The sequence below is a fragment of the Pleuronectes platessa genome, chromosome 18, assembly GCF_947347685.1.
Source record: "Pleuronectes platessa chromosome 18, fPlePla1.1, whole genome shotgun sequence".
NCBI lineage: Eukaryota > Metazoa > Chordata > Actinopteri > Pleuronectiformes > Pleuronectidae > Pleuronectes > Pleuronectes platessa.
The window spans coordinates 1,250,385-1,274,767 of record NC_070643.1 but is presented as its reverse complement, the minus strand read 5'-3'; the positions used below and the strand labels follow the sequence as shown (position 1 = coordinate 1,274,767).

At 39.2% G+C, this 24,383-nt stretch overlaps 2 protein-coding genes across 6 annotated transcripts in view; both read right to left on the bottom strand.

Annotated features, from left to right (window-relative positions):
- The window catches only part of sema4ab (sema domain, immunoglobulin domain (Ig), transmembrane domain (TM) and short cytoplasmic domain, (semaphorin) 4Ab), a 43,773-nt gene extending 39,092 nt beyond the window's left edge, over positions 1-4,681 (bottom strand). For 2 of the 4 annotated variants that reach the window (XM_053446775.1, XM_053446777.1), the window contains exons 1-3: positions 4,279-4,681; positions 2,303-2,554; positions 255-415 (exon numbers count right to left, since the gene is read on the bottom strand). In XM_053446775.1, the coding sequence (XP_053302750.1) occupies positions 255-415; positions 2,303-2,399 (258 nt within the window). In that variant the 5' untranslated portion in view covers positions 2,400-2,554; positions 4,279-4,681. The remainder of the gene's footprint in view (positions 1-254; positions 416-2,302; positions 2,555-4,278) is intronic. The other 2 variants (XM_053446778.1, XM_053446776.1) reach the window with 2 other exon arrangements.
- Positions 4,682-12,799: 8,118 nt separating this feature from the next.
- Positions 12,800-21,955, bottom strand: s100v2 (S100 calcium binding protein V2). 2 transcript variants are annotated; one of them, XM_053446604.1, is made up of 3 exons: positions 21,796-21,955; positions 18,225-18,356; positions 12,800-14,507 (listed from the first exon to the last, which is right to left on the bottom strand). In XM_053446604.1, the coding sequence occupies exons 1-3, from the start codon at positions 21,802-21,804 to the stop codon at positions 14,337-14,339; spliced, it is 312 nt and encodes a 103-aa protein (XP_053302579.1). In that variant the 5' UTR covers positions 21,805-21,955; the 3' UTR covers positions 12,800-14,336. The 2 variants fall into 2 exon arrangements, with proteins under 2 accessions (XP_053302579.1, XP_053302578.1); XM_053446603.1 differs by having other exon boundaries at positions 18,225-18,359; positions 21,796-21,952.
- Positions 21,956-24,383: the final 2,428 nt, after the last annotated feature.

Sequence of the window (24,383 nt, the reverse complement as noted above, 5' to 3'; positions counted from 1 at the left end):
AGATTAATTCAATTCTATAAGTTTGCTCAAATAGGAGTTGGTGCCCATTTTTCTTGGATCACAACACCCAGAGAGGGAGTGAGACTTCATTCGGTTCTCAGGACACCATTACTCGACTTTATCTTTACATAGAAACTAGAAAGTAGTTGTTAGTGCCTACATTAATGTTTAAAACCTCTTATAAACAGCTTTTCAGTAATGATTATCAAAACTGCAGTATCCTGTAAATGGTCAGCATCTGATCATTGGCCTACCTTGGTCTTCAGTATGATGGCGTCCTTGTGGCTTACATCCAGTGCTAACAACGCATCTCGGGCTCCTACATACAGCATGTCTCCACCCTCACTGAGCAGCAATGTGGTGGTGTTGCTGACATCATGGCTATTGAAGCGGGTGAGATGTCTCCCAGGACTTCCTGTTGTACACAGCACAGCAGTTAACACAGGGATTCTGTTTTTCGTTCAGTTTCCCCAGACAATTAAATGCATCCAGGTAAGCAGTTTGCTGATCTAGAGAAAATTCAGCCCTATCTGATTGTATCTCTAAAAGGTGAATGTGACTTTGCAAACACAATAAGGCAACAAGGGACTGAAGGAGCTATAGACAGCAGCAGATTATTCACTTCACGCACAACTCATTACATGTTACATTACATATCATTTAGCTGACGCTTTTGTCCAAAGCGACTTACATTTTCAGTACACTCAACATTTTATGAGGGGCCATTTAGGGGTTCAGGATCTTGCCAAGGACACTTCGGCATGCAGATTGGGAAGAGTCGGGATTGAACCGACAACCTTCATGTAGGAGAACGCCTCATCTATGTTAGAAAAGGGGCCTATAGTACGGAGCAAGTTCAAGATACGGAGAATATCTTTCATTATCTGGATTCATTGGAACTAACATTGGCTATCCAGGATGACAGACATCGTAAGAACCATGAATTAAGCACCTAATACACGTTTCCCCCATGTTAATTTTGCAGCTGTATCACCCTTCCGCATGTCCTAAATCCCCCACTGAAATGCGCTCACTTCACAATTAACAATACAGTCAACAATAAACACCATCACTAATCACAAGTTTTAAGGGTCTAAACAATACTGAACAATACTTTGCATTTGTTTGATTCCCTGAAGTTAATGTATTAAAACATTTTGTGCGCATGCAGTTCCCGCTATACACAACATGAAATGAGATGTGTACAACCAAGACCTCAGGGTTAGATCACCTGCTAGCAGAGTCGGATATAGTGACATCCAATAGCAATAAATTTAATGAGGGATAGTTTAAATAATAACTTTACTGATTTTCTTACCGAGTAATGCTTTTTTGCCTCATAAAAAAATGTATGATGAACTATGTTGTTTCTGCTGCTAAAGCAGAGAGAAGAGAAGTAATTCATGTGTGATGAGCTCAGTCTGAATGAAATGTTGATTAGTAATCATGGAACAATTGAATAGTGTGTGGATCATTCAAGTATAGAATAAATCTGTGTCCTAAATTTCTCTTATTGTTATTTTGAATGTAGTGATAGAAAAACAGTCATTATTCAAGCCTGGCAAGAATTCATTAAAGCTACTATATCTGCTTCTCTTTAGAATATCTGACTTGACAACTCTATTTTCCTTTTCATGATTATGTAGAATCATTATGCTGGTTTTCCAGTGCTCTTGGTCAGTAGTTAAGCTGTTATCTCGAACTTAACCTCCTCTGGTGATAGAGGTGCAATGAAAACCAGCTTCGTAGGACTGAAAATCCTTGAAAACTACAAATCTTGATCCATCGTACAGGCCCCATAGATGATAAAGGTTACAATTAGTCCTCAACCAAAATCCTTTTTTATATTTTTACGAGCTGGGCATCAAATACACTTGTACTGTGCTGCTGCTCTGCTAAGTGCCTTCCGTCTCAAGTATGGTTTTAAATGATGTGCAGGGTTGATCATCAATTACAATTTATGGGACAAATTTTTGTAACTGCCACCAAGTGAAAAATAGAGTACCAACTACAATCACTGCCTTGCCTAAGTCAACAAGTCCAGTTGCAGGAAACTTGGTAGAAAAGCACTAAGTTGGCAACACAGAGAAATAACAGTAAAAACCTTGATTTTCACTCAATCCCTTTTTCAAGCCTTGCCTATTTGGAGATGTACCTCCCACTTGGTTATCTGCAGTCTGCCCATTAGTGGGGGATGGAGCTTAATGAATCCAGGCATTTCACAAAAACATGTAGCACATCCCTATGCTTAAATCACATCTTAAATTGCCAACAGGAAAAAGAAAGACAAGACTTTACTCACCCATAGGGAAGGAGACTCTGGGAGTGAGCCTTGTCAGACACTGGCTCAGAAAACCCAGCAAGGTCACAGTGAGGGACAGGAGGCTGTGAGTCTTCATTACAGCACGAATGAGGGAGTCTGACCTCAGTTACATTTATGGTCACAGGGTGACACTGGGTCTGATGCTCCCCCAGTTTATCAAAGACTTTGTAGGAGGGGTGGAGGTCCCTGCTGAAGCCACATACTCTGGTTTGTGCAGCAGATCATTGTTGGCTGCGTACGTACACACACACACACACGCACACACACACGCACACGTTAGGTTCAATTATTATTTAAAGTCCAGACAGGAACTGTATTGGTCTCTAAAAAGTTAAGTACAGTTTTACCATTTGTTATGTTCACTTAAGCCATCAGTTGTCTATCAGCAGGTTGTGCTCTTTAAAACAAAACTGCATTCAATTATAATTTACCTCTTAAATTTGTATTTATTTATTTAATTTATCTATATTTCCAAATATCCAACAAGCAATGGATAGAAGCTGTCATGGTACTGTGCCACTTTGTGATTTAAGGCAACATTAAAAACAGATGATCAGTGTATCACTGTTGACTGCTGCTGAATTACTGCCATGTGTAATGTCACTCATGTTCCATATGCAGATGGAGTACTCCTGAAATATGTATCGACATCTCCTGCTGGTATATGCCACAAGCAGCTTGTTAGCAGCAGTCACTCATGTTCTGAAAGCAGCTAGTTACAGGTACCATTTTAAGTGTTATACCGTAGACTGTATATAAAGATGGACGGTGTTCCCAAAAGTGAAGCCAAAGCATCTTGATCGCCCCCTGATGGCTGGGCACAGTAGAGGTCATGAACCCCTCCTCATAAATGTTAGTGGATGGGATATGGACTAAATTAAAGTCAAAATACACTTGATTTTTTTTGTTTCTCAAAAACGGTCTCTGTCATTTTAAGTAGTTTGTGTCACACTGAAGTTTGCTATGTTCAAGTGTTGATTTTTCTTTTAGGTTTGGTTTTAATTATATATGTGAAGCTGTTAAAATGGGGCTAATGTCATGATTAAAGGACTGATAAGCAATTGGTTAAGCTGGATTGCAATATTGTGCCTCTATCCCCCAATCCCTACTGTGCAGACTGTGGTTCCAGATTACATCAGCTGCGCAAGATGGTACATTCATATCAAGGATATTTGGCTCCATTTCTGGATAGTGGGATGAAGTAAAGATGTGTCGTCCATCTTTATTTACAGTCTGTGTTATTTTTTTAAGTTGAAAATTTGCATTTGTATTTTTTGCCACTGAATTTCAGTATTAAAATTTTCAAAGTAAAATATTCAACTGCAAAAATTCAGAGGCAAAAATTTACGATATTCTCACTTCGAACCAAACCTCATGCTGGTTTGATGCCATGTCTAGTAGCATAGCTGACAGTATGGCGCTTCTCGTTCTAGTAAGCATCACCTGACGTCACATGACCTGAGTGGTCTGAGGTTTGATTCGATGTGACACTATCGATTACATTTCCTGGTATCCCGGATGTTAAATCAGAATTTTTGCAATTGAATTTTTGCAACTGAATTTTTAACAGTTGAATATAATACTTTGATAATGTGAATACTGAAATTCAGTGCTAGAAATTCAAAGGCTTAAATTTCAGAATCTGATGAGTCTGATTTGAATTTGAACGACTGACTATGAAAGTAAAAAAGTTTTAGCTCAAAACCCTTTTTGTGAGGAAATTGTGATCAGTACTCACAACTATTTGATAGTTACGACATGGTTTTGTAGTTACGATTAGGGTAAATATATATATAATATATATATATATTATAAATAAGCTTTGGGTAAGGGGTTAGGGAATGCATTATGTCGAGCTTGGTCCTCACAACTTTAGAAAGAGTGCGTGTGTGTGTGTGTGTGTTCTATCAGTTATCTGTAAAGGACGTGCCGATACTGAAACACGTGGTGCCGACCTTTATCTCCGCATTGAGCCTCACATCCTGCTCCAACACTCAGGCTGTGCATTATGGGTTCACCTTGATGCTCCCTTTTCTCAGAAAGAGTGGTTTCTCTTGTTTGTGCAACAGGAATCGGCCGTCAGATTAAGCAAGTCCTCTTGTCTGTAAATGTTCCAGAAAAACAACACTCCTCCAGCTGATGCAGAGCTGTGATCTTACATGTTCGCGGGTGGCTTCTGTTGTTCCTCTCTCCCCACTTCTTCTTCCTTGACCGCTCGAACACACAGGTTGCAGTCTTCTGCCTCGCTGTCTCTGCTCCGGTGAAAATAGGACAGAAGACACTTTAGCCGGTGGGAAGGAAACGCTGACCGTGGTTAAGCCTATTCTATAACAACAAAGGCTGGGAGCCTCCTCCCATCTGAAGGTCCAACGGGCTCCAGGCTCCACCTAGAGGCGCGCCCTGCACATCGCAGCCTGGGTCGTTTTGACCCCTCTCTGGTCTGAATCTGGTCTGAATTTCCCACGGGATTAATAAAGTATCCATCTATCTATCTATCTAAGATAAAACTGTTGAGCCACTTCTGGGTGTGCCACTGAATCTAAGTCACCCCATCCAATCACAAAAGACATGCCCACCTCCGACAGGTGCCCATAGTACATGACCACTCATGTCACAGTAGGCTTTCACACAAGAAAGCGGTCACACACTCAGCCCTGCAAAAGGCAAGGCCCTGATTTAGGTAATAAATATAAAAGACTCCAGTTAATAGGTGGTACATGTGTAGTGCCCTAAATGGGCAAATAATGGAGAAAGAAAACTATCCACAGTATGTACTAGCAATCAAACAATGCAATGCTTCCTGTTAGAGTTGCAAACATTTCAATTTGGGAATATTATGACTGTCAAAAAGATAATTTACATGTGTAAACTCAGTTACCTGCTTTAAATAGGCTTTGTGTCATATACAGGGTATTAGGGTTATAGGTTAATATTCAACTCAAGGCCCACTTACTAGTTTTTCCCCTAAGAGCTTGTATCTCTTAGAGTTGATTAGAGCTCAGAGAGATACATTCACCAATAGTGTGTGATGTAGATTTTGGGAAAAAAGTAAGAAGACCTTGAATTAAAATAATTTTGAAAATGACTATCTCCATATTTCTTTCTCCTTAAGTGATGAACTATTGGTGCATCATCTGTAATATTATCATACATGGACGACAGTGTTCTTGGAAAGGGAAATAATGTTTGAAACAGTTAAGTAACAGTACATTAAGGATAATCTGTATAGGTACCTGTTGGGTATCTTGATGCTGTCCTTAATCCCTGTCTTGATATTTTGCTGAAGAATCTTCTGATGTTGTACCCCAACAGGTTATATCATCTCCTCACGGTCCTTCACATACAAACTGTTAGTTCAGAATTGGTTAAAGCATACTGACATGCACAATAATTTCAGTCACAAATTGGATTTTTCTCTCTGAGACGGTCCTTTCCTTGGTTCTTCAGAAAGCTACTTCTATTTATTCACCATCCAGCTTTATCTTAGAGTTCTGCTGTTGATCAAAAATATCTGTCTGTCTTCCTGTTGTGTCACACCATTTCAGATTAGAATCCAGCAGTATCTGCAATGAAAAATTTAGATTCAAACTAAGGCGTGTAAAATTAGTAATAGACAGGCTTCAAGGTGAGAGCAGCAGGGAAATGAGTGGGTAAGGCTAATGGCTAATGAGGAGAAAAGAAGATTGGAGAGGATTAGCAGTGACCTGGAAACAGCCACGTGTAACAGGCTATACACCTCCAAGCATCAAACATGAAGGTACTTGCTCACAGGTTGATAGTGAGCAAAGAGTTTTAAATTGTGAACACCAACCCTAACCCTAACCTGATAACATGGAAGTGACATCCGTTTTCCTGTGAAGTGTCAATAAGGTTTGGTGCTCAATTCATTGTTGAACAAGTATTTGGTTAATTTAGTGTGTGCAACAACTGCTAAATAGTAGGGTTAGGGTCAGGGTGAATGTGTGTGTATGTGGGTTTGTGGGGGGTTATTATATTAATATACTATAAATATAATAATGTACTTATAGGGGAGAGCGGGGTAATGTGAGAATTTTTTTACATTTGCTCCCCTCTAGGCGAGCTAAAATGATATATCAGTAAAATTTACACATTTCCCATTAATTCAGCATGTTTCCTTGCAATGGAAATGATCAGAATGTCGTCAGGACAAAGGGCAGTGAAAATATGATTGTTTTTTAAAAAAAGGTCTTGTGTCTCACTTTACCCCTAAGCTGGGGTAAAGTGAGACAGACCAGATAAATCAAGGGGTTAAAGTGATCCACTTACTTTTTCCACTTTAAAACTACCATAATAACACATGTTGTAATAGTTAAAATCCTGACAACCACACATTCCAAAACTAATATCGGACTAGTAACAGAATCATGGGGATTGGTCAATTAAGCACATTTATGATTATTATGATTCATGTGATCACTTGCAAACCCTAGCTTACCTGCACATTGGGTCTCTGTCCAATTGGCAGGGACAGGGATATTGTTTTTCTCTGCATATTCAAATGCCAGTTCACGGCACTTAACTGGAGCAAGGCCATGGAACTGGTCAGCTAGTTGTTTCAAGTGTTTGGCAAGCTCCTCCTCCATCTCATCTGTGAATATTCTCTTTACCTCAGCTACTGCACCCCAGGCTACTGATTTTCCTTCCCCTTTCTCTTTTTTCTTTATGAATCTTTTGAGGGTTGTCTTGTCAATATTTCTATCCCTTCCAGCTTTTCTTAAGGACTTCTTTCCTTGCATGACCTCAATGGCTGCAGTCTCCATCTCTGTGTGCGTTGTCTGGCCCCAGGTTGTCTTCCTGGTATAGTTTCTTGGCATGATGGCTTTTCTACAATGTTTATGACATTAAAAATAAAACATATGTAATTTAATATTACACATAAAATATGTTTAAGACTAAACTTCACTTGTGCTTCATGTCTCACTTTACTCCACAGCATTTTTCTCACTTTACCCCACAGCCACCATTTATAAAAAACAACATCTCTTACCAATTCAGGCTAATCTTCAGCTAGCATTAATCACATGGTTTTATATGTTGGAAATTCATCAACATGTATGATATAAGTTTTTCTACCTTCTACCTCAATTTGTTTTGACACAACAGTTGATTAAGTTCAAAGCAAGAAAATTTACTTTTACATGCAAAAAAAAAATGTTGGTGAAAAAACATACTTACCACAGCACCAGCACCATCTTCTCCTTCATGGCAAGGGGGGAATGGGAGGGGCTTGAGAACATAATGGTCACATGACCACAAATGTGTTCCGTTGCCTAGATACAGGGGGTGTCTCACATTACCCGATGTCTCACATTACCCCGCTCTCCCCTACTGATAAGACATTGTCAAGGTGACTTTCTCAGATTGCAGTGACTGTCTTAAGTAATATTGTACTCTACAGAAATAGCTTCTTTCCATCATCAAAACAGTTTCACACATGTCCCACATAGGCGTTATTACATGCATGAAGAAACCACTGCTTCAGTAAATGAAAGGGAGTAAATTACGAGGTGGTAGATTTCATGGAATGCAGTGGAGAATCAGAAACACAAAGTGTCAGTCATTGATTGAGCTGTTCTTGCTAAAAAAAACTGATTTTTGGGTTTAAAGCTTGTCATGTTTAGGATTGGAACCTTGCCTGCTGTTAAATATGTATGTTTGTATGTATGTATGTACTATACATGTATAAAGTTTGTTCAGTTTATGCAGTCATGTGTAACTGATGAACTGTGGACTCATTCAATTATTTTGACATTTCCATTCTTATCTAACCAAATGTGGATGGAGATATGACAAGACACTCCTATGCCTAGTGAGTTCACAATGATCTTTACTTCAGCTGCTCTTCACAGAATCCTACAGCTATGCTGAATCCCTATGGATTTTACCTCATCATTCAGCTGTCTTTGGCGGCAGGCATGATTTCTGGTAAGATCATTGCTCTTTTCAAGGAGTTCTAATATAGAAAGATGATAATGTTTTAAAATGTCTCCTTATACATTTTGAAAAAAACAACTAAAGATAGATAACTAAAACCAACCATGTTCCAAATTACACTGTGGCTGCTCCACTTCGAAAACATTTGAACATTTTGAGCATTTTACACTAACGACTGAAAACCAGTGGACTGACACATTAAGTTTTATCTGTTGGGGTGTTTTTGTTTTTACAGATTGGAGCATTCAGCGAACTCCATGCAGATTGAATGTAGGCACCAGGTGAGACATCATATCATGTAATAACACTGCTGTTTTTAAGCCTCTCTCAGAACTGGACTATTCTTATGATCTTGAGTGGGAAGTTACTATATGCTACTGTAAAATAACATTGTGTAAATGGGATTAATAAATATTACTATCTGTCATAACTACTTCAACTTGAAAGTAAAAAATATAAAGAACAGGAGTATTACAGTTACAGTATCTATTTAAAAAGTCACATCAGAAAGATAATTGGATATTTGCATGTGGTTTAAGTGTTCCACATTAGTATGATTAACATAGGAAACATGAATGCAGTCATTAGCATTTAGCTTGAAGCAGATTCTCAGAGAGCTGTTAAAACGTGCTCACAGAATTAACTCTACTATGTGGGGAACAGACCCCATAACCCAATAACAATACTCTATAGATGATAAATAACACCGTATACACACCCAGTGTGGCCCAGGGGTTAAATCATATACAATCCTGCTCACCATTATTGGCACCCCTTCATTTTTTGCATAACCTATACAATATCTTCAGAAATAAATGGAAATGTACCAAATTTATATCATCAGGATCTTTTAATTGAAAGTTCAAAGAAATCGAACAAAGACATTTTTTTTTTCAACGTGCATATTGTAATTTCAAAGAAGAAACAGAAAAAACATTATGTGCAGCAATTACGGCACCCTTCTTTAATATTTGGTTGCACACCCTTTGGCAGTGATGACAGCCTCCAATGAATCTTGTAGCCATCTATAAGCTTCTTGCACTTCTCAGCTGGTATTTTTTCCCACTCCTCTTTGCAATTTGTTCAAGCTCTTGAATGTTTGCAGGGGTCTTTTCCCCAATAGCAGATTTCAGCTCACCCCAAAGATTTTCAATCGGATTGAGATCAGGACTCATTGCTGGCCATTTTAAAACCAGTCCATTTTATCCTTTTCAACCATTCCTGCATGCTTTTGGATGTGTGCTTTGGGTCTTTTTGTTGCTGGAGGACCCATGATCTTCTCAAACCAAGTTTTCTTCGACTGGGTAGGACATTTCGTTCTAAAATCTCTTGATAATTCTCTGATTTCATGATTCCTGTGATACAGTCAAGGCCTCCAGTACCAGATGCAGCAAAGCAGCCCCACAGCATTATGGATCCTCCACCATGCTTAACTATTGGTAGGGTGTTCTTTTCCTTGTAGGGTTCATTAGGCCGTCTGTAAACAAACTGTTGGTGTGCATTGCCAAAAAGCTATTTTTTAGTTTCATCTGTCCACAGAACATTTTCCCAGAAGGACTGCAGTTTGTCCAGGTACTCTTTGGCAAAGATCAGTAGTTCCTTTTTATTTATTTTCTTCAGTAATCGTGTCATCCTTGGCCTTTGCCCATAAAGCCCTGGTTGGTTTAGTGTGCGATGTATTGTACTTGTTGAAACCATGACCCCAGACTGTTCCAGGTTGGCCTTCAGGTCTTTGGATGTTTGACGTGGTGTTTTTTCCACCATTCGCACCAACATTCGAAGACTTCTAACATCAATTTTTCTCTTCCCCCCACGTCCAGGGAGGTTCTTGACAGTTCCATGCTTGGCAAACTTCTTAATAACACCACACACTGTTGAAACAGGGATACCAAGGTCTTTGGAGATGGCCTTATACCCTTTGGAGGTCTTGTGTATACTAATAATAGCCCTTCTGATGTCCTCAGACAGCTCCTCTGTCTTCACCATTCTGACAAAGGAACAGGGAATAACAGGTGGCTTTTTAAAACATGGAAGTCATCATTCATTGGCTAATAAATGTCATATGGGCACAGACAATTTATCACAGGTGATTCTCATTTGTGATTTACCACAGGTGAGTCGTAATGTGTTTCCATACTGATTTACAGCAAAGGGTGCCAATATCAGTGACACAGCAAGCTTTAAGTTTTTCTATTTCCCCCCCCCCCCCCCCCTTGTTTATTGTTTTAAATTGTTATTTATCATTTGCTCTTTTGTATCAAACATGAATTCTCTATAGAAAAAAGTAGTTTCACTTGATTCATTTTTTCAGGATATTCAACATTAACACGTAAAAAAATTGGGAAGAAGAAGCCACGATTGGGCCTGTGACTGGTTTCTTTTTAGACTGTACATACACTTCATTCTACTTTATTTTATATACTTCATCATCAATGAAATATCAACATTATTAAATGAAACACTGCATTTATCAAAGAGCATATTACAATTCATTCAAGTAAAATACTGCTATAATTGATCACTGGGAGTTGATTTACTTCCTCATTATTCATCCACCACTCTGTTTCTAGGGTCTACCTTCAGATGATTCCTCCAAGGATCGACCGACCTGATCCGGGAGATGCTAGAAAGTGGCAGGCTCCTCTTAAAAGGGACACCAAGTCTAGTCATAGTGTAGATTTGTTGTTTACAGACAATAAATACAGCTATGAGAGTATAGTTATTATGGAAGAGGACCCTGCAGTTATTGATTCAGCCACTTACCTGTATGAGAGAAATCCCAGTGCATCAACTCTGCTTTGGTACAAGGAGGGGACACTGTCTGTTCTCAGAGGAAGCAGTTTTTTTCCTAGTAAAGATCATGGTGTCATACTGGTAGGCCATGGCAGCAAAGTTACCAATGAAACAACCCGGCTGGCTGGTTATGACTCAGAGAATCTTGCCAGATTTGTGTCAATCCTAAAAACTCTACGAACCTTTGGTCATCTTAGCACCATCAGTCTCATTAGTTGCAACATTGGAAATGACAAACACTTTATGCTGCAGGTACTACAAGTTCTCCGGTCTCTAAATATAGAAACAAAGCTGCACCTTTACAACTCCTTCTTGTCTGTGAGCTCTGATGGTGAGATCATGACCAGAAATGATGGGATCTGGAGGTCCCATGACCTCAGCCGAAAAGTAATTGCTGAACTTGACCATACTTGCTGCAACCTGCTGACCAAAGTGGAACTTGGCTGCGCAGGGCCAGTGATCCCTGATTATAAAGGAAATGCTTTGTCTCTTCAGACATTTGAGTGGCCGAGCCATCCTCAAATGTTTGTTCCAATGGAACTGCGCAAAAAGTACCTTTATATAGACTGTCTTGAAGGGCTTACTTGGAGCTTGTTCTTTGAGGAGAATGAAAGAAGGCGGGCTCCTGATCATGTCCCAGACCATGATTTAAGACACGTGAGGGCAATATGGCTTATAAAGCCAGGACCCGAAGAAGAAGAAAACATTGTCTTCAAGCATATTGTTGACATTCAGGATCTACTAGTGGAGATAAGATACAATGCCAGAGAGGATGTTGCAACTGACCTGTACTATGTTCTCAATGAATGCATTTACAAAGTAAACAGGAGCAATCTTAGTGTAAGTCTGGTAGGCAAGTTTATTAGCACAGGAAATCAGGCTGAGATTGAACACTTCCGTCAGAATTTCAATGAGCAGCAGAATGAGTCCTCCCTGCAAGAGCTGAGAAAGGGTCTCAAAGCATACAAATTCAATGACTTCTGTCGACAGACTTTCCAGTTCCAGCAGTGTAATTATAACTGTGAAAGATGGGGTCGTTACTTCATGGCAGCAGTGTTTTCAGCATCTGTGCGTAACTTCAGAACATTCTCACTTTTTCTCATGAGTGTCATAGGCTGTGAAGTAGGCCGCTCACGGGGGATTGACAGCCCCCTATGCACAGCATTTGTTGGAGATGACCACCCCATGGTTAATGAGCAGCCCTGGACTGAACATCTTAATCGGGGATTCTATGGTTGCACTGTTGACAACTATGAAATGGCTCCACAAAACAGACAGATTTGGTTAGATCAAGTTGTTGCAAAGGAAAATGCACTTTACATCAAATCAAAGCAGATGATGAACACTGTCAACCACGATGAGCAAACAGAACTGGAAATCTTTGGGCGGGTCAAAGTCATGAATAAGTACGTTTTCTCATCTTATCTAGAATTCTTTCGAGGTTCGCCTGAGGGAAAGAAGCTAAAGAGAGGATGTACACCTACATTCAATGAAAATCTAAATCTGTAATATTGGCCTAACGTACACAAATGTAATTTATAGCATCTGTTATTTTGAACAGATGTGCCTGACGCTGATATAGTCGAAGCTTTCTTGCAAAAATAGAATGGAAATTATCTTTACATACTAAATAAAAGCAATAGAATAGCTGTTACATCAGAAAACGATCTTTTAATTATAACTACTGTTTTCTTCTCATGAATCAAATAAATTATTCATCAATAAAAATCCCCTTTTTTTATATGTTTATTACATACAATTTTCTTATGGTGTCACAAAGGTCAGAATACAGAGAATTACAAAATATAAATACAAAGAATATGCAGAATCACAGAGGATGAAGCATTATTATTTGAAACTTTCAAACCACACATGTTTAGATGTTTCTGTTTGGGAGGTTTCTCCAGATGAAACAGAATTAACATGCTGACATCCGAAATATATAAAAAAATAATTGTTTTAGTTCAACTTCTAATGCATATAAGGTTAAATTGAGATGATTACAATAACATAGACTCAAACAATGTTTACACTGAAAAGGGCTAATACCTACGATATGATCATTACAGATATTGTGAACTGTCAATTATTATGTATTATGGAGTCACAAAGGAATTGTATTTAAATATTTTAAAGTGTCTGAAAGTCAATCAGTGGTTCTTCATAATGATCTGGCCTTCACGCGAATGGTGATGAATGCACAGCTGTGCCTGGTAAAGACTTGAGTTAACATGTCTGACATGCAAAGGTGATTATACTATATTATTGTAGATTAACTATATGGTTTGCATTTAAGTGGTTAACTAGTGATAAACACTGACACCAAAAGACCCTGCTCATATTCCCTTTTCTAAAATTGTAAATGATGATCTTCTCAATTTTAAGATATTGCTTTCATTTGAAAGCTCACATCTTGTGACCTTTGAGCTGTTTGACGATTTACTAATGAAGATGTGGATGCAACAACTTTGGGTATTTCACCCTCCAGTTATTTGTGACAGAAGGCCCCCTCAATCTACATTACATTTGTAAAAATAATTCAAAACTAAATTAGAGCAAATAATGTAAAGTGATAATATTTACTGTAATAATGTCCAGCGGCCTATTGCACCAGTTAATTCAAATTCAGATCAAATATGTGTCACACTAGTCAGACCACATGTTAACGCAGAGGTATTATAGCCCATTCAGACCCACTCTGAGACAAAAATGAGAAAGAGAGAAATAAAGTACACCTGAGATCGAGAGAAAGCAAGCGTGCACATTCTAAGAAAGGAGAATCTTCACTCCTCACCAATGGGTCACTAATGCATATTGAAATTGATGTTGGACACATTTGTGTGTGCATGTGTGTGTTTATAAATGACATTGTATGTTTCAAACATATTGAAGCCATTAGAGCATTGATGCTGATACCTGTGTCATTTTGATCCGGAAACTGTCTTTGTTTAGCTTCATCACAGGACAATCTGAGAAATTGAAACTAGCTTGAATTGTACTTTAACTGGTGCAAAGGAAGCTGGGCAGTATACAGGCAGGGGCATGATATGGAAACCAGTCAGATGGAGACCACAACATGAGAACTTGTAATGTTTTTGTAATCCTACATGTTGAGAACAGCTTGTTGTGAGCAGAAAAACTTTGCACCCTTGTATTCTGTCCGACACCTGAATAGGAGAATGATTTACGTATTGTTACTGAGTTTGGTTAAATTCCGGGTTGGAAACTCAGAGCTTGCTGATGTGTTAGGCTGAAAGCCTGCTCTTCACAGGAGGATGCAGCTGCATGAGGTGCCCTTCTGGCCTCTGAGGAGGCCATGCTGCGAGCTGGCTAATGACTGGATTAATTTCCAGAAATGCTTGAAAGAGATGCCCTCTCCATCACCTACACCCATCTCCTGCATGATCTTGCCCAGGCCCTGCTCTGTGCCAACGCCCTGTGGGAACACAACACAACATCAATACTTTTTAAAACAATTCGTGTTTGTTTCCTAAAACCTAGCTCCGATGTTAAAGGACCATTCGGGTTAATTTCGAATTGGTTCTTATTGTCATTCATTTAGAACACTGTACTTATCTAAGTTCAGCAGGCAAATGGGAACATTCTGATGTCAGTAAATAGAGTCAGAAAAGAAGAGATCGCACTCAGATGACAGAGACAGAATCTTCTCTGTAACAGAAACACCCCACTGTCATTTCTGACCAAAACTGTGATAATTTTATCTTTTTCTATGATGAGCTTTATTCACAGAAATGTCATTCGGGTGGTGAAAATCCAAATTCAGAGAATCAGAAAAAAAATTGTATGACAAAATTTCAAAAACAATCACATTTTTCGAGGGTACAAAACAGAGAACAGCAACAAAAGGTGGACAATGTTGACAACTTTACAGAATAGTTTTGTTTCACTCATTATTAGGACCTTAACTCAGTTGTATTGGAGTCTCCTGTCTAATGCTGAGGAACTTTATGGTCATTTTGGAGGCTACAGTCAGTAGTTCTATTCATTTAACTTGCATAATGCTGACAGAGGTTCCTATTATTTTTGTCCAATCCATGTATCATAGAGCTAGCAACCTGTCCTGGGATTGGCTCCAGCCCCCCTGCAACCCTTAAAAGATAAGTGGTAAAGACAATACAGGTGTAAATCTTCAGTTTCATTACAATACAATATATCGATTCTTTGGACAACTATACGATATTTGCATATCACAAAATCTGCCCTAATACAATATGAGTCAATATGAGTGATAGGCCTTCAATTGATATGAGACATTATCTTCCAATTTTACACAATCAGTTACATCCATATCAACTCACAAAAGCAACTAAATATGATTAATGAAGCAAAGGAGCTTAGAGATTCTCAGATGGATACTAAAGGGAGATTACAGAGATGAAAAACTCAGCAACTGTGTTTTTCAAGACAAATTAGTACGCACAAGCCTGAAGCGGGGCTCTTGGAGGAAACAAGCCGGTGCTAATGTTGTTCTGTTTGTATTTTTTCTGTGCCTTTTTCTGGTTTGCTGAAGGGGACTGCACCAAGTTCCCTCACCTTAAGTCCTTGGGAAGTGGAAATGGGCAGTGTAACACATATATTTTAAAATAAGAGTGCATCAACAAGTATGAAACAATATTCATATCTGTTAATTTAAGGATACAATGGGTTCCGTCAGGCTCAGGTTGAGTATCCACAAATGGTCAGCTGAGGGTTCACATGCAGTGCTGTGTTTTCATGCTCAGATTATTAGTTTTTTCCCTTACCCCTTTCTCTTCTAAATTTGACAATATATATTTTGACCTCCAAGCTGAGATGAAAATTTTTTTTTTACTTCAACTATGCAGCTCTTTTCTGATACAGCTTTCACTGAACATGTAACTGTATTTCATGTATTATTTTGTGGTATTTTGTGTCCACTGCTTCTTTGCAGTATGGTGCCGTCTTTAGATTTTTCGCTCTATCATTCCTGGCTTCTTTAATGTTCTTTTCAGTTTCTGTCATTTCTGTGTGTGTACCATAGACTGTATGGCACTGCAGTATCATGCCCTTTTATGGGCATTCGCAGCGCTCTTACCTATGCTAATTGGGAAAAACTGGCAAGTGCTTTCAACTTACAAAGACATCGCACTCATCGATAAAATAACACAGATGTGAATAATTCTGCAGTTTAAGAATGCATTTGTATAAGAACAATTCAATCCCAAGCTTTTTGAAGGCTTGATTACTGTATCTGTTAGGGCTGCCTGATATTAGGAAAACATGTGATAACATTGTTATTGCGATGACCATATGACTTGCAATAAATAAACAATTGCTTAAGTACCCATCGTTAAAGTATTTGTGCATTGATTTCACTGCTAACATAGACCATATACAGTGAGAAGCCTATGCAAACACTGAAAAATAAGAGCTGCAGTTGCATCTTGGGACTTAAAAATGTACATTTGTTTTTTTTCTTTAGTTTTTAAATAAAATAAAGCATTATTTCCATTCCAACTAAGGCTGGGCGATATGCCTTAAAACAAATATTGCGATATTTATAGGCTAAATCGCGATAGACGATATATATCTTGATATTTTTAAATCTTTTCTAAATAACCGCTTTGAGTGGTCATCAAAACTAGAAAAGCATTATATAAATACAAACAATTTACCACACAAAAATTTCACTACCCCTCCTGTCCAGAGTTTTCTGGTGGGGTCTCCTGTGAGACAGGCATGAGAAGAGAGAGAGAGAGAGAAGAGAAACTCAAACAGAATTACATGCTGCCCAAAACACTGACAATTTATACTTGATGGTCGCGATAAAATCAATGTATGCATCGCACGTGGTCAAAGCCGCGATACATTGAATATATTCGATAAATTGCCGACCCCTAATTCAAATAACATGGTTTTATTGAAAAACTTCCACCTGGCTATAGGGATGCAGAGACCATTGACGGCTCCACAGCCACAGCGCCACCAAGTCCGGGGCAGACACCAGGAAGCCATGCACAGCTCCACTGAGTCAAATTACAGTGTTAATTTTGGGTCTTACTAACTAAATTTAGTATAACAGCTTTTAGCAGCTCTGTCAGTAACTTACTGCTCCTCTGTGTCTCTATTATTCCCTCTGCGCACTGCGCTAACCGCGGCAACCCAAAAGATTACATCTCCTACGGCTCTACATACAAATTCTATTGTTTTTACCACTTAATGTAATGGATTTGACCCCCAGACAAGCGTGATCACTAGAAGCTTTCATATACCATTTAGTCGGGAGGAAGAGGCAGTTCTTTTTTCTCTCTTTATTGTCTTCTAAGACACGGATTAATTGCTGGAAAACCTGTCGGTGATCTGAATATCTCTAATTTACTATCTAGGGCAGCAGGGCTCCATCTGATTGGCCAAAATATAATGAAATGTAGAGTTTGAATGCATGGCACATGCAACACCATTTATGATGATATCGCGATGATGATACAATTTCGATATATCGTGCAGCTTTAATATCCTTGATCACTATATCCGGTTTCTGCTGTACATGCCACCTTTATTATCAACAACCCGTAGTGAACCAGTAAATGTCACTTTCCAAAGCTTTATACAAGAGTTGAATATCCCCCCGTGTGTACCAGACATAAATTGGAGAATTGGAGATATTTCCAGAGTGCCTCTTGCAGAAAGTCAGCTGTTATGTGGTTCAGATATTCAGTGGATTTTACACTACATCTGCAACCTAATCCACTTATCTTCTACATTCTTACCTGGTGTGTTCCAAATAGTCATATTGTCACCAGAATAGGACTGAATAAACAGTATCTGTTTGTTGCTCCTACAGTTGGTCCTCCCACATATTACCAGCACATAAAGGCTGTTTGTATAAGCCATAAATATTGGAGCCATCTTCCAAGACATAATTCAATCCTTTAAAAAGACAATATCAAACGTAAAGGTAGATGATGGCATTTCCCAACAGTCAACAGAGGCTAGTTCTTACGTGTTTGTAAACAACTTCATAGTGTCTGTTCACTAGTGCATGTATGAGGCCAGTGTGACTCTGTTATACCTGACTGTCTGTTTGTGAGGAGAGATGTGTTACCACACCCAGCTACTGCAGACAGCAACAGACCCAGTTGAGGGTGACACACATGGAGAATGAGAATTTTACCTTGACAAGGTTTGGCATCTGGGAGGACAAAAGTCCTTTGAATTCATCAGTTTTCAGTGTTGGACCATTGTCAGCTGAAGCAGAATGGAACTGTGTGACCAGCGTGTTAATGGCCGTCTCCAGGTCTGAGAACTGCTGAGAAGAAGAGAAAGGAAAAAATGAAGCAAGAGAGATTACGATTGACATCAGCACACACACAAATACCAATTTTATCTTAAAGGACCCGGGCCGGTCTTTCCTACAGGCGACACAGGCTGTTGCCTAGGGCGCCAAAAACTGCGCCCAGCAAAAAAAAAAAAAAATTAAAAAAAAGTTTTTGTTGCCCCTTCTATATGTGGTATGCCCCAAAATATTGTATTTAATTACTTTGACCGTAATTTAAGATTATTCCTAATAATGTACGTGATAGTCACGTGGGTTTATGTTTAATTAGAGAAATCCGTTGATGACAGCAGCACTCAAGTGGAACGTTTGGCACGGAAGCAGTTGCACCCCGTACTGTCTCTTTGGGGTTAACGTCCGCCCACATGCCAGATGCAGTCTGGATGAGGAACTGAATGCTCCGTGTCTTTATTGCTGCTGCATTCATACTGTACTCTACAGGTTAGTAGTGGGTGAGAGTCACCTAAATTAGCTCCTAAAGCTTAGCTTGATCACCACGGGTGTCAATGAGACATATTGATGTCGTTTTGATTATCTACTTAGACTGGTAAAACTTAGAAACTCCGCTGGGCAGTGAGGCGGGAGACACTTGCGCCACTAGGTGGGCGGGGCTACATTCGCCTGTATATGTGTTTATTTTACCTGCACTTCGTCTTGCAGGCGGGTCGCGATAGTATATTGTTTACTTTACAGTGTGTAGTTCAGCTCCGGCACACACAGACTCTGTAATTAAGTAATGTATTGTCATTGCGCCTTACAAAGACCAGTTATAAGCTAATGTTCAATAGGTCTATATTGTAAATGTTTATATTTCTTTATGAGTGAAAATGTATATTAAGATGTTTGAAGTAAAGAGACACCATAATAATTGAATGTATGTTTTATGCACTTTAAAATGCAGAGAAATGCTTGTACTTGAAATTGTGTTTAATTTGAATAAGATGCAGTCCGGATGAGGAACTGAAGGCTCTGTGTCGTCATTGCTGCTGTATTCTACAGATATACTTTGTTGCTGGGGTATCAATCTTTGGACCCGTAACATATATCTCCAACCAATATTTTGACATTAGGGTAAAATGAGTCAAAAATCGAAAAATGGAAGGGGTACGTACCTCCTTGGTGTTGTCAGAACATGCTAGCACATTTAGGCTTATTTTTAAGCTTTTTTTTGGGGGGGGGGGGGGGGGGGGGGGGGGGGGGGCAGTAGTGAAGCTTGCCTAGAGCGCCAAATGTGCTAGGGCCGGCCCTGTAAAGGACATTGCCCCCTAACATGCTTCCTAATTGTCTCTTCATCCTAAAGCTACGGCTGCCTAGAGGCAACAAATGTAGGTACCGACCAATGAGCAGGAAGAATGTAAAAATGGTACAACTATGAGAATCACACACACACACACACACACACACACACACACACACACACACACACACACACACACACAAAGTAATCAAAGTAATCAAAGTGGGGACGTCATAGTGGACAAAGTAACAATGCTTGTTAGTTTTTATGCAGCAAAAGGCCAATTAAGTACTCTATCGAACACCTGTAGAAAATCAATAGTTTCCACTGTTAAGTCCACAGTCTCCAGGAGACAAGTTTTTACACAACCACAGCATGTTGGTCAAGCTAATAGTAAATTGAACATTGAAGAGAAGCTAAAACCAGAGCTGGTGTACTCAATATTTTTTCAGAGCCTTCAACATACATTATTTATTTTTTGAGAGAAACTCACCTGATGTTTTAGTTCTTCAATCAGTCTAAACTTCACCTAGGACATTTTTAGATTTTCAGTGACACATATTTCAGTTAAGAGTGAATTTGCTATTGTGAACATTGCAGTTGCTCCTCTAGAAACAGTAACTAGTTGTTAGGTCAGATTCTACAAATCATGTTTTATAAATAAAATATTATTAAATGGGTCTTCCTGCGGTAACAGTTATGATTAATATGTTTCTCACTATCATAAATTGTATCCATGTATCACATTTGTGATTTATCCTGTCATTCTCTCCTGCCTTGTGTGAAACAAGTGTTCTTTCTCAATTTTGTAATTCCCAATTATCCAACTCCAAATAACCAACTACATGTTTATTATCAGGTAGAGAAACACATTAAAATATAAAATATGAAATAATAACAATTGGAATTGTTATTAGACAGTTCCAATTGTTATTGGCTGTTATAAGACAGAATTAGAGGCCCCAAATTTGTCTTTTTCTTTGGCCTAGACGCCCCCTAGCTGGCTACTTTTCCCACTGGCTTGATACTTCATATCTTGTGGAATGTTTTGGAACAGTGCCTTTTTACAGCTGTTTCTCTACAAAAAATGTTGCTGGAAATTACACAGATGAAGAGGTTGACACAAATCTTTAATAAGCTTTAAAACCAAAACTACAAGCAAAAAGACTGAAAATCAGGATAGAGCTTTGGAGCTGGTAAGAATATATTTTGTAATATGGTTAATTGAGTCAGTGTCGATATAAGTGTGGATTTGAACATAAGTTGGTTGTCTCCACTCAGAGGAAAACACTCCATTTTTGCTACAGTTATTCAATACATGTGGGCCAACAGCTCTGTCAAAACCACACCCTTTCTGACGGATGTACCACAAGCCACTGCAAGCCCTCTTTACCTCAACTAAAAACCCTCCCAGACTGCACCATTATCCTGTCTGTAGACAGGGCATCATGTTGTACTGTTGTACAACATTTGAACACCTCATTAACTAAATATTACATTCAGATTATGTTAGTATAAAAAACCAAAATGAGTCAAATTATTATTATTCGGGGTATGGAGGTGGCACACTGCCTCCTGGAAGCTATAATGAAGAATATGCAGCAGAGGATTTCAGGAAGCTCCTAAAAATAAAGAGGATGTCATGCTGCATTGCACAATCCTGGATCCCTGCCTGGGCTTCACCTAGGCTCTACTTACAAAAGAGCCATAACCGGCTGTTTTCTTTAATCACAGCCATACAAGTGTTCTACTTTTGTCGGTTACCACTATAAAGTTGTCACAGATTAGTGCAGTTGAGGTTGGGAGTGAAGAGTGGGCTCTTGTGTCAACACTGACTGCTCCACAGTAATGGTTCTCAGGGAGGGGCCGCGTCTTCAACGTCTCCATTAAAATAAGTTGAAGTAAGAACTCGAGGCTCCTGCACCCTAGCTTCCCTATATGTTGTGTAATTATTAATCCTGAAACGGTTTAAATGGGAAACCTTCGGTAAATGCCTCATCCCGATTCTGATTACGTGTCTTATACAGTTTCAAAAGTTCGACCATATGAAGGAAGTTGAAGGAAAAAAATGCTTCCTTCCGACTAAACTGAATACAAAGTAAAACAAATAAATCCTCATTAGCAGGTTTTGATTGTCAGTGATAAAAGTAGAGTTTACGTATCAGTTCTTACCTGAGACATGTCGACTGGGAGTTTTCTTCCTGCGTTTACAGTAGCCTGTTGTTGCCGCTGCTGCTGCTGCTGCTGTGTGTCAGTGGAGCTGCTCTGTCACCAGCTGGCAACTGTCCTCGATCCTCCCACAGCATGGGAGCAGCCAGGAAGGAGCGGAGAGCCGAGGCGGCACTACGATACCTTTTGTCAATCAACACCATTGTGCTCCAGAATACCAATGTTCATTGATATAAGAATGACTACTTTGCATTCACTTCAAGAGTAAACTAAAGGTTCCAGCCTGCTTTGGTTAACGAGACACTGTCTACTCTAAACCATTCCTTCAGTGGCACGAGAAAACCGAAGAAACCAATAACTGGTACCGCCCATATCAGACACGGTATTGCAACCATGAAATGATCAGATGCAACATTCAGTTTCAGATGCTTTAGCCTATATTTCTACATGTACTGCAATGTAAGCCATCTCTTAAATCAGGCTCAGTGGAAAGTCCAGTTTTCAGGAAAAGTTTAATTCCAAGATAAAAAAAAATAAAAATAAGCACGTGACAAGTTTGGATCCTCCACTGGAGCTCAGCTCACATACACCAGGCAACTCATTCCACATCTGGAAACCTTTAGTAAGAACTGGACACTATTGTTTTACGCAATAACAGCATGCAAGTTTAGGCTGGTATTCTACTTCTCTTCCAGACTGTTACTTATTTAACCTTTTCACTACCGGCTGCTAATGTGCTCCCCAATGACATTAGGACAGCAGAAAGTCTATACATCAAACTAAAGACACATATATTCCGACTATACCTTGAATAAAAAATATATTAATATATTAAGTTTAAACAAGAATTTTAGTAGCACTTAAATGGCACTTACTTATAGCACTTTGTAGTTTGGCTCCCTTGAAGAAAAGTGTACTTTCTTGATTCTTGTTGTTCTAGGTTTGTACCCTCATGGTTGAATGCACTTATTGTAAGTCGCTTTGGATAAAAGCGTCAGCTAAATGAAATGTAATGTAATATGACACCAGATACTTGTGATACTGCAGCTTTAAACACAAACCGATTCAGACTTCATGTGAGACCTTCAGACTGTGGGAAATGCCAGTTGGAAAGGAGGTTTTTTTTACACTTAAAATGGAGGGAGAGACAGCGAGGGAGAAGGAAACTGGCGTGACCACATTCTTTCTATTAAGTTTATGACCTCAAACAGTCATTGGGGTAGGTGCAGAAGTTAGAGGAAAGCTTAAAGTTGTTCAAAGTAACCACAATACTTTATCTAAGGAAAAAAACTTGCACACGCACACCTCAAACAGATCTGCAGTGTAAACTCAAAAGAGAGTATGTAGGTAACCGTCGACAGCAGCTGACGTCCTCAGGGTGAAGAGTGTGTCATTACAATGATCAGGGTCCCACCTCCCTATCCCTACTTCTCTTCCAGGAACTTGAATATCTGAGTGGGAGGAGTTGATGCCACACCCAATTGAAGAAGCCACAGTGAATTGTTTCAGTATGAGAACATCATCGTTTCCCACTGTTTCATCCTCTGTGACACTGCACTGAGCTGTTTTCAGATGTTTTGCATTAATACACAGACATGAATCTATAAAAGTAACACACATTAACATTTCAGTGAACATTCCTACCATAAAACATAATGCTCCCCAAGAAAATACCTTAAAGAAAAAGTTTCAAAATTTGGGGAACTATTAGAAACAATGTATGTGGGTGTATACACACACGTATGTAGGGGTTATTGTTAGACCCTAGCTGCCCGGTCAACACACCGAAGTCACGAGTAACTCTTGATTTCCCAATTTAATTATTGAAAATAATGCACCTCTCTAGCATCTGATAAGTTTGATTCATTATGCTCCAACATGTCCTAACTAATGTCCAGACTGTGAAAACTGAACCACCTCATGTTTGGGGCCACTCACGTGGTTATGGAGAAGAGACAGCATTCCTTAGTTCTCCAGTGGGTTGTGATAATGATGCCAGAAAACACAGATCAACCTTTTAGTATTTTGTTTCTTATCCTGTCCTCAGTATTAACATATATATTTGCTCACCTTTGTTTAATTTCTACTGTTATTAGGGGATTGTAGTTTGCATTTAAAACTGAATGTAACAGTTAGAACTGAATGTATGAATCCAGTCCAGCAGTCACCACCTTGACTCAAGACAGATCTGTCTCTCTCTTAATTGTATTTCAATAGGCTTTAATGGCATGACATGACACAAATGTGTTGCTAAAGCACAATTACATCATCATATTATATTATTACTACAATAATGTATGGATATATACTCTAGAGACAAACTGAGCCGAGAATCACCTGCATGTTATGCATGCCTGAAAGGCAACCTCCAGAGAAATTTCAGACCCGATCCTCCAGACATTCTTCAGAGGACAGGTGACATGTAGTTAAGTGATTACAATATATGTGGGGTCAGGGGTAGCGATACAAAGAGACAGAAGTGTTCAGTGCATAATGGGACTTCCCCCAGCAGTCTAGGACCATAGCAGCTAAGGGCAAACTTGAGCCAGCCCTGACTATCAGCTTTATCAGATGTAGAGAGTGTGCCTCCC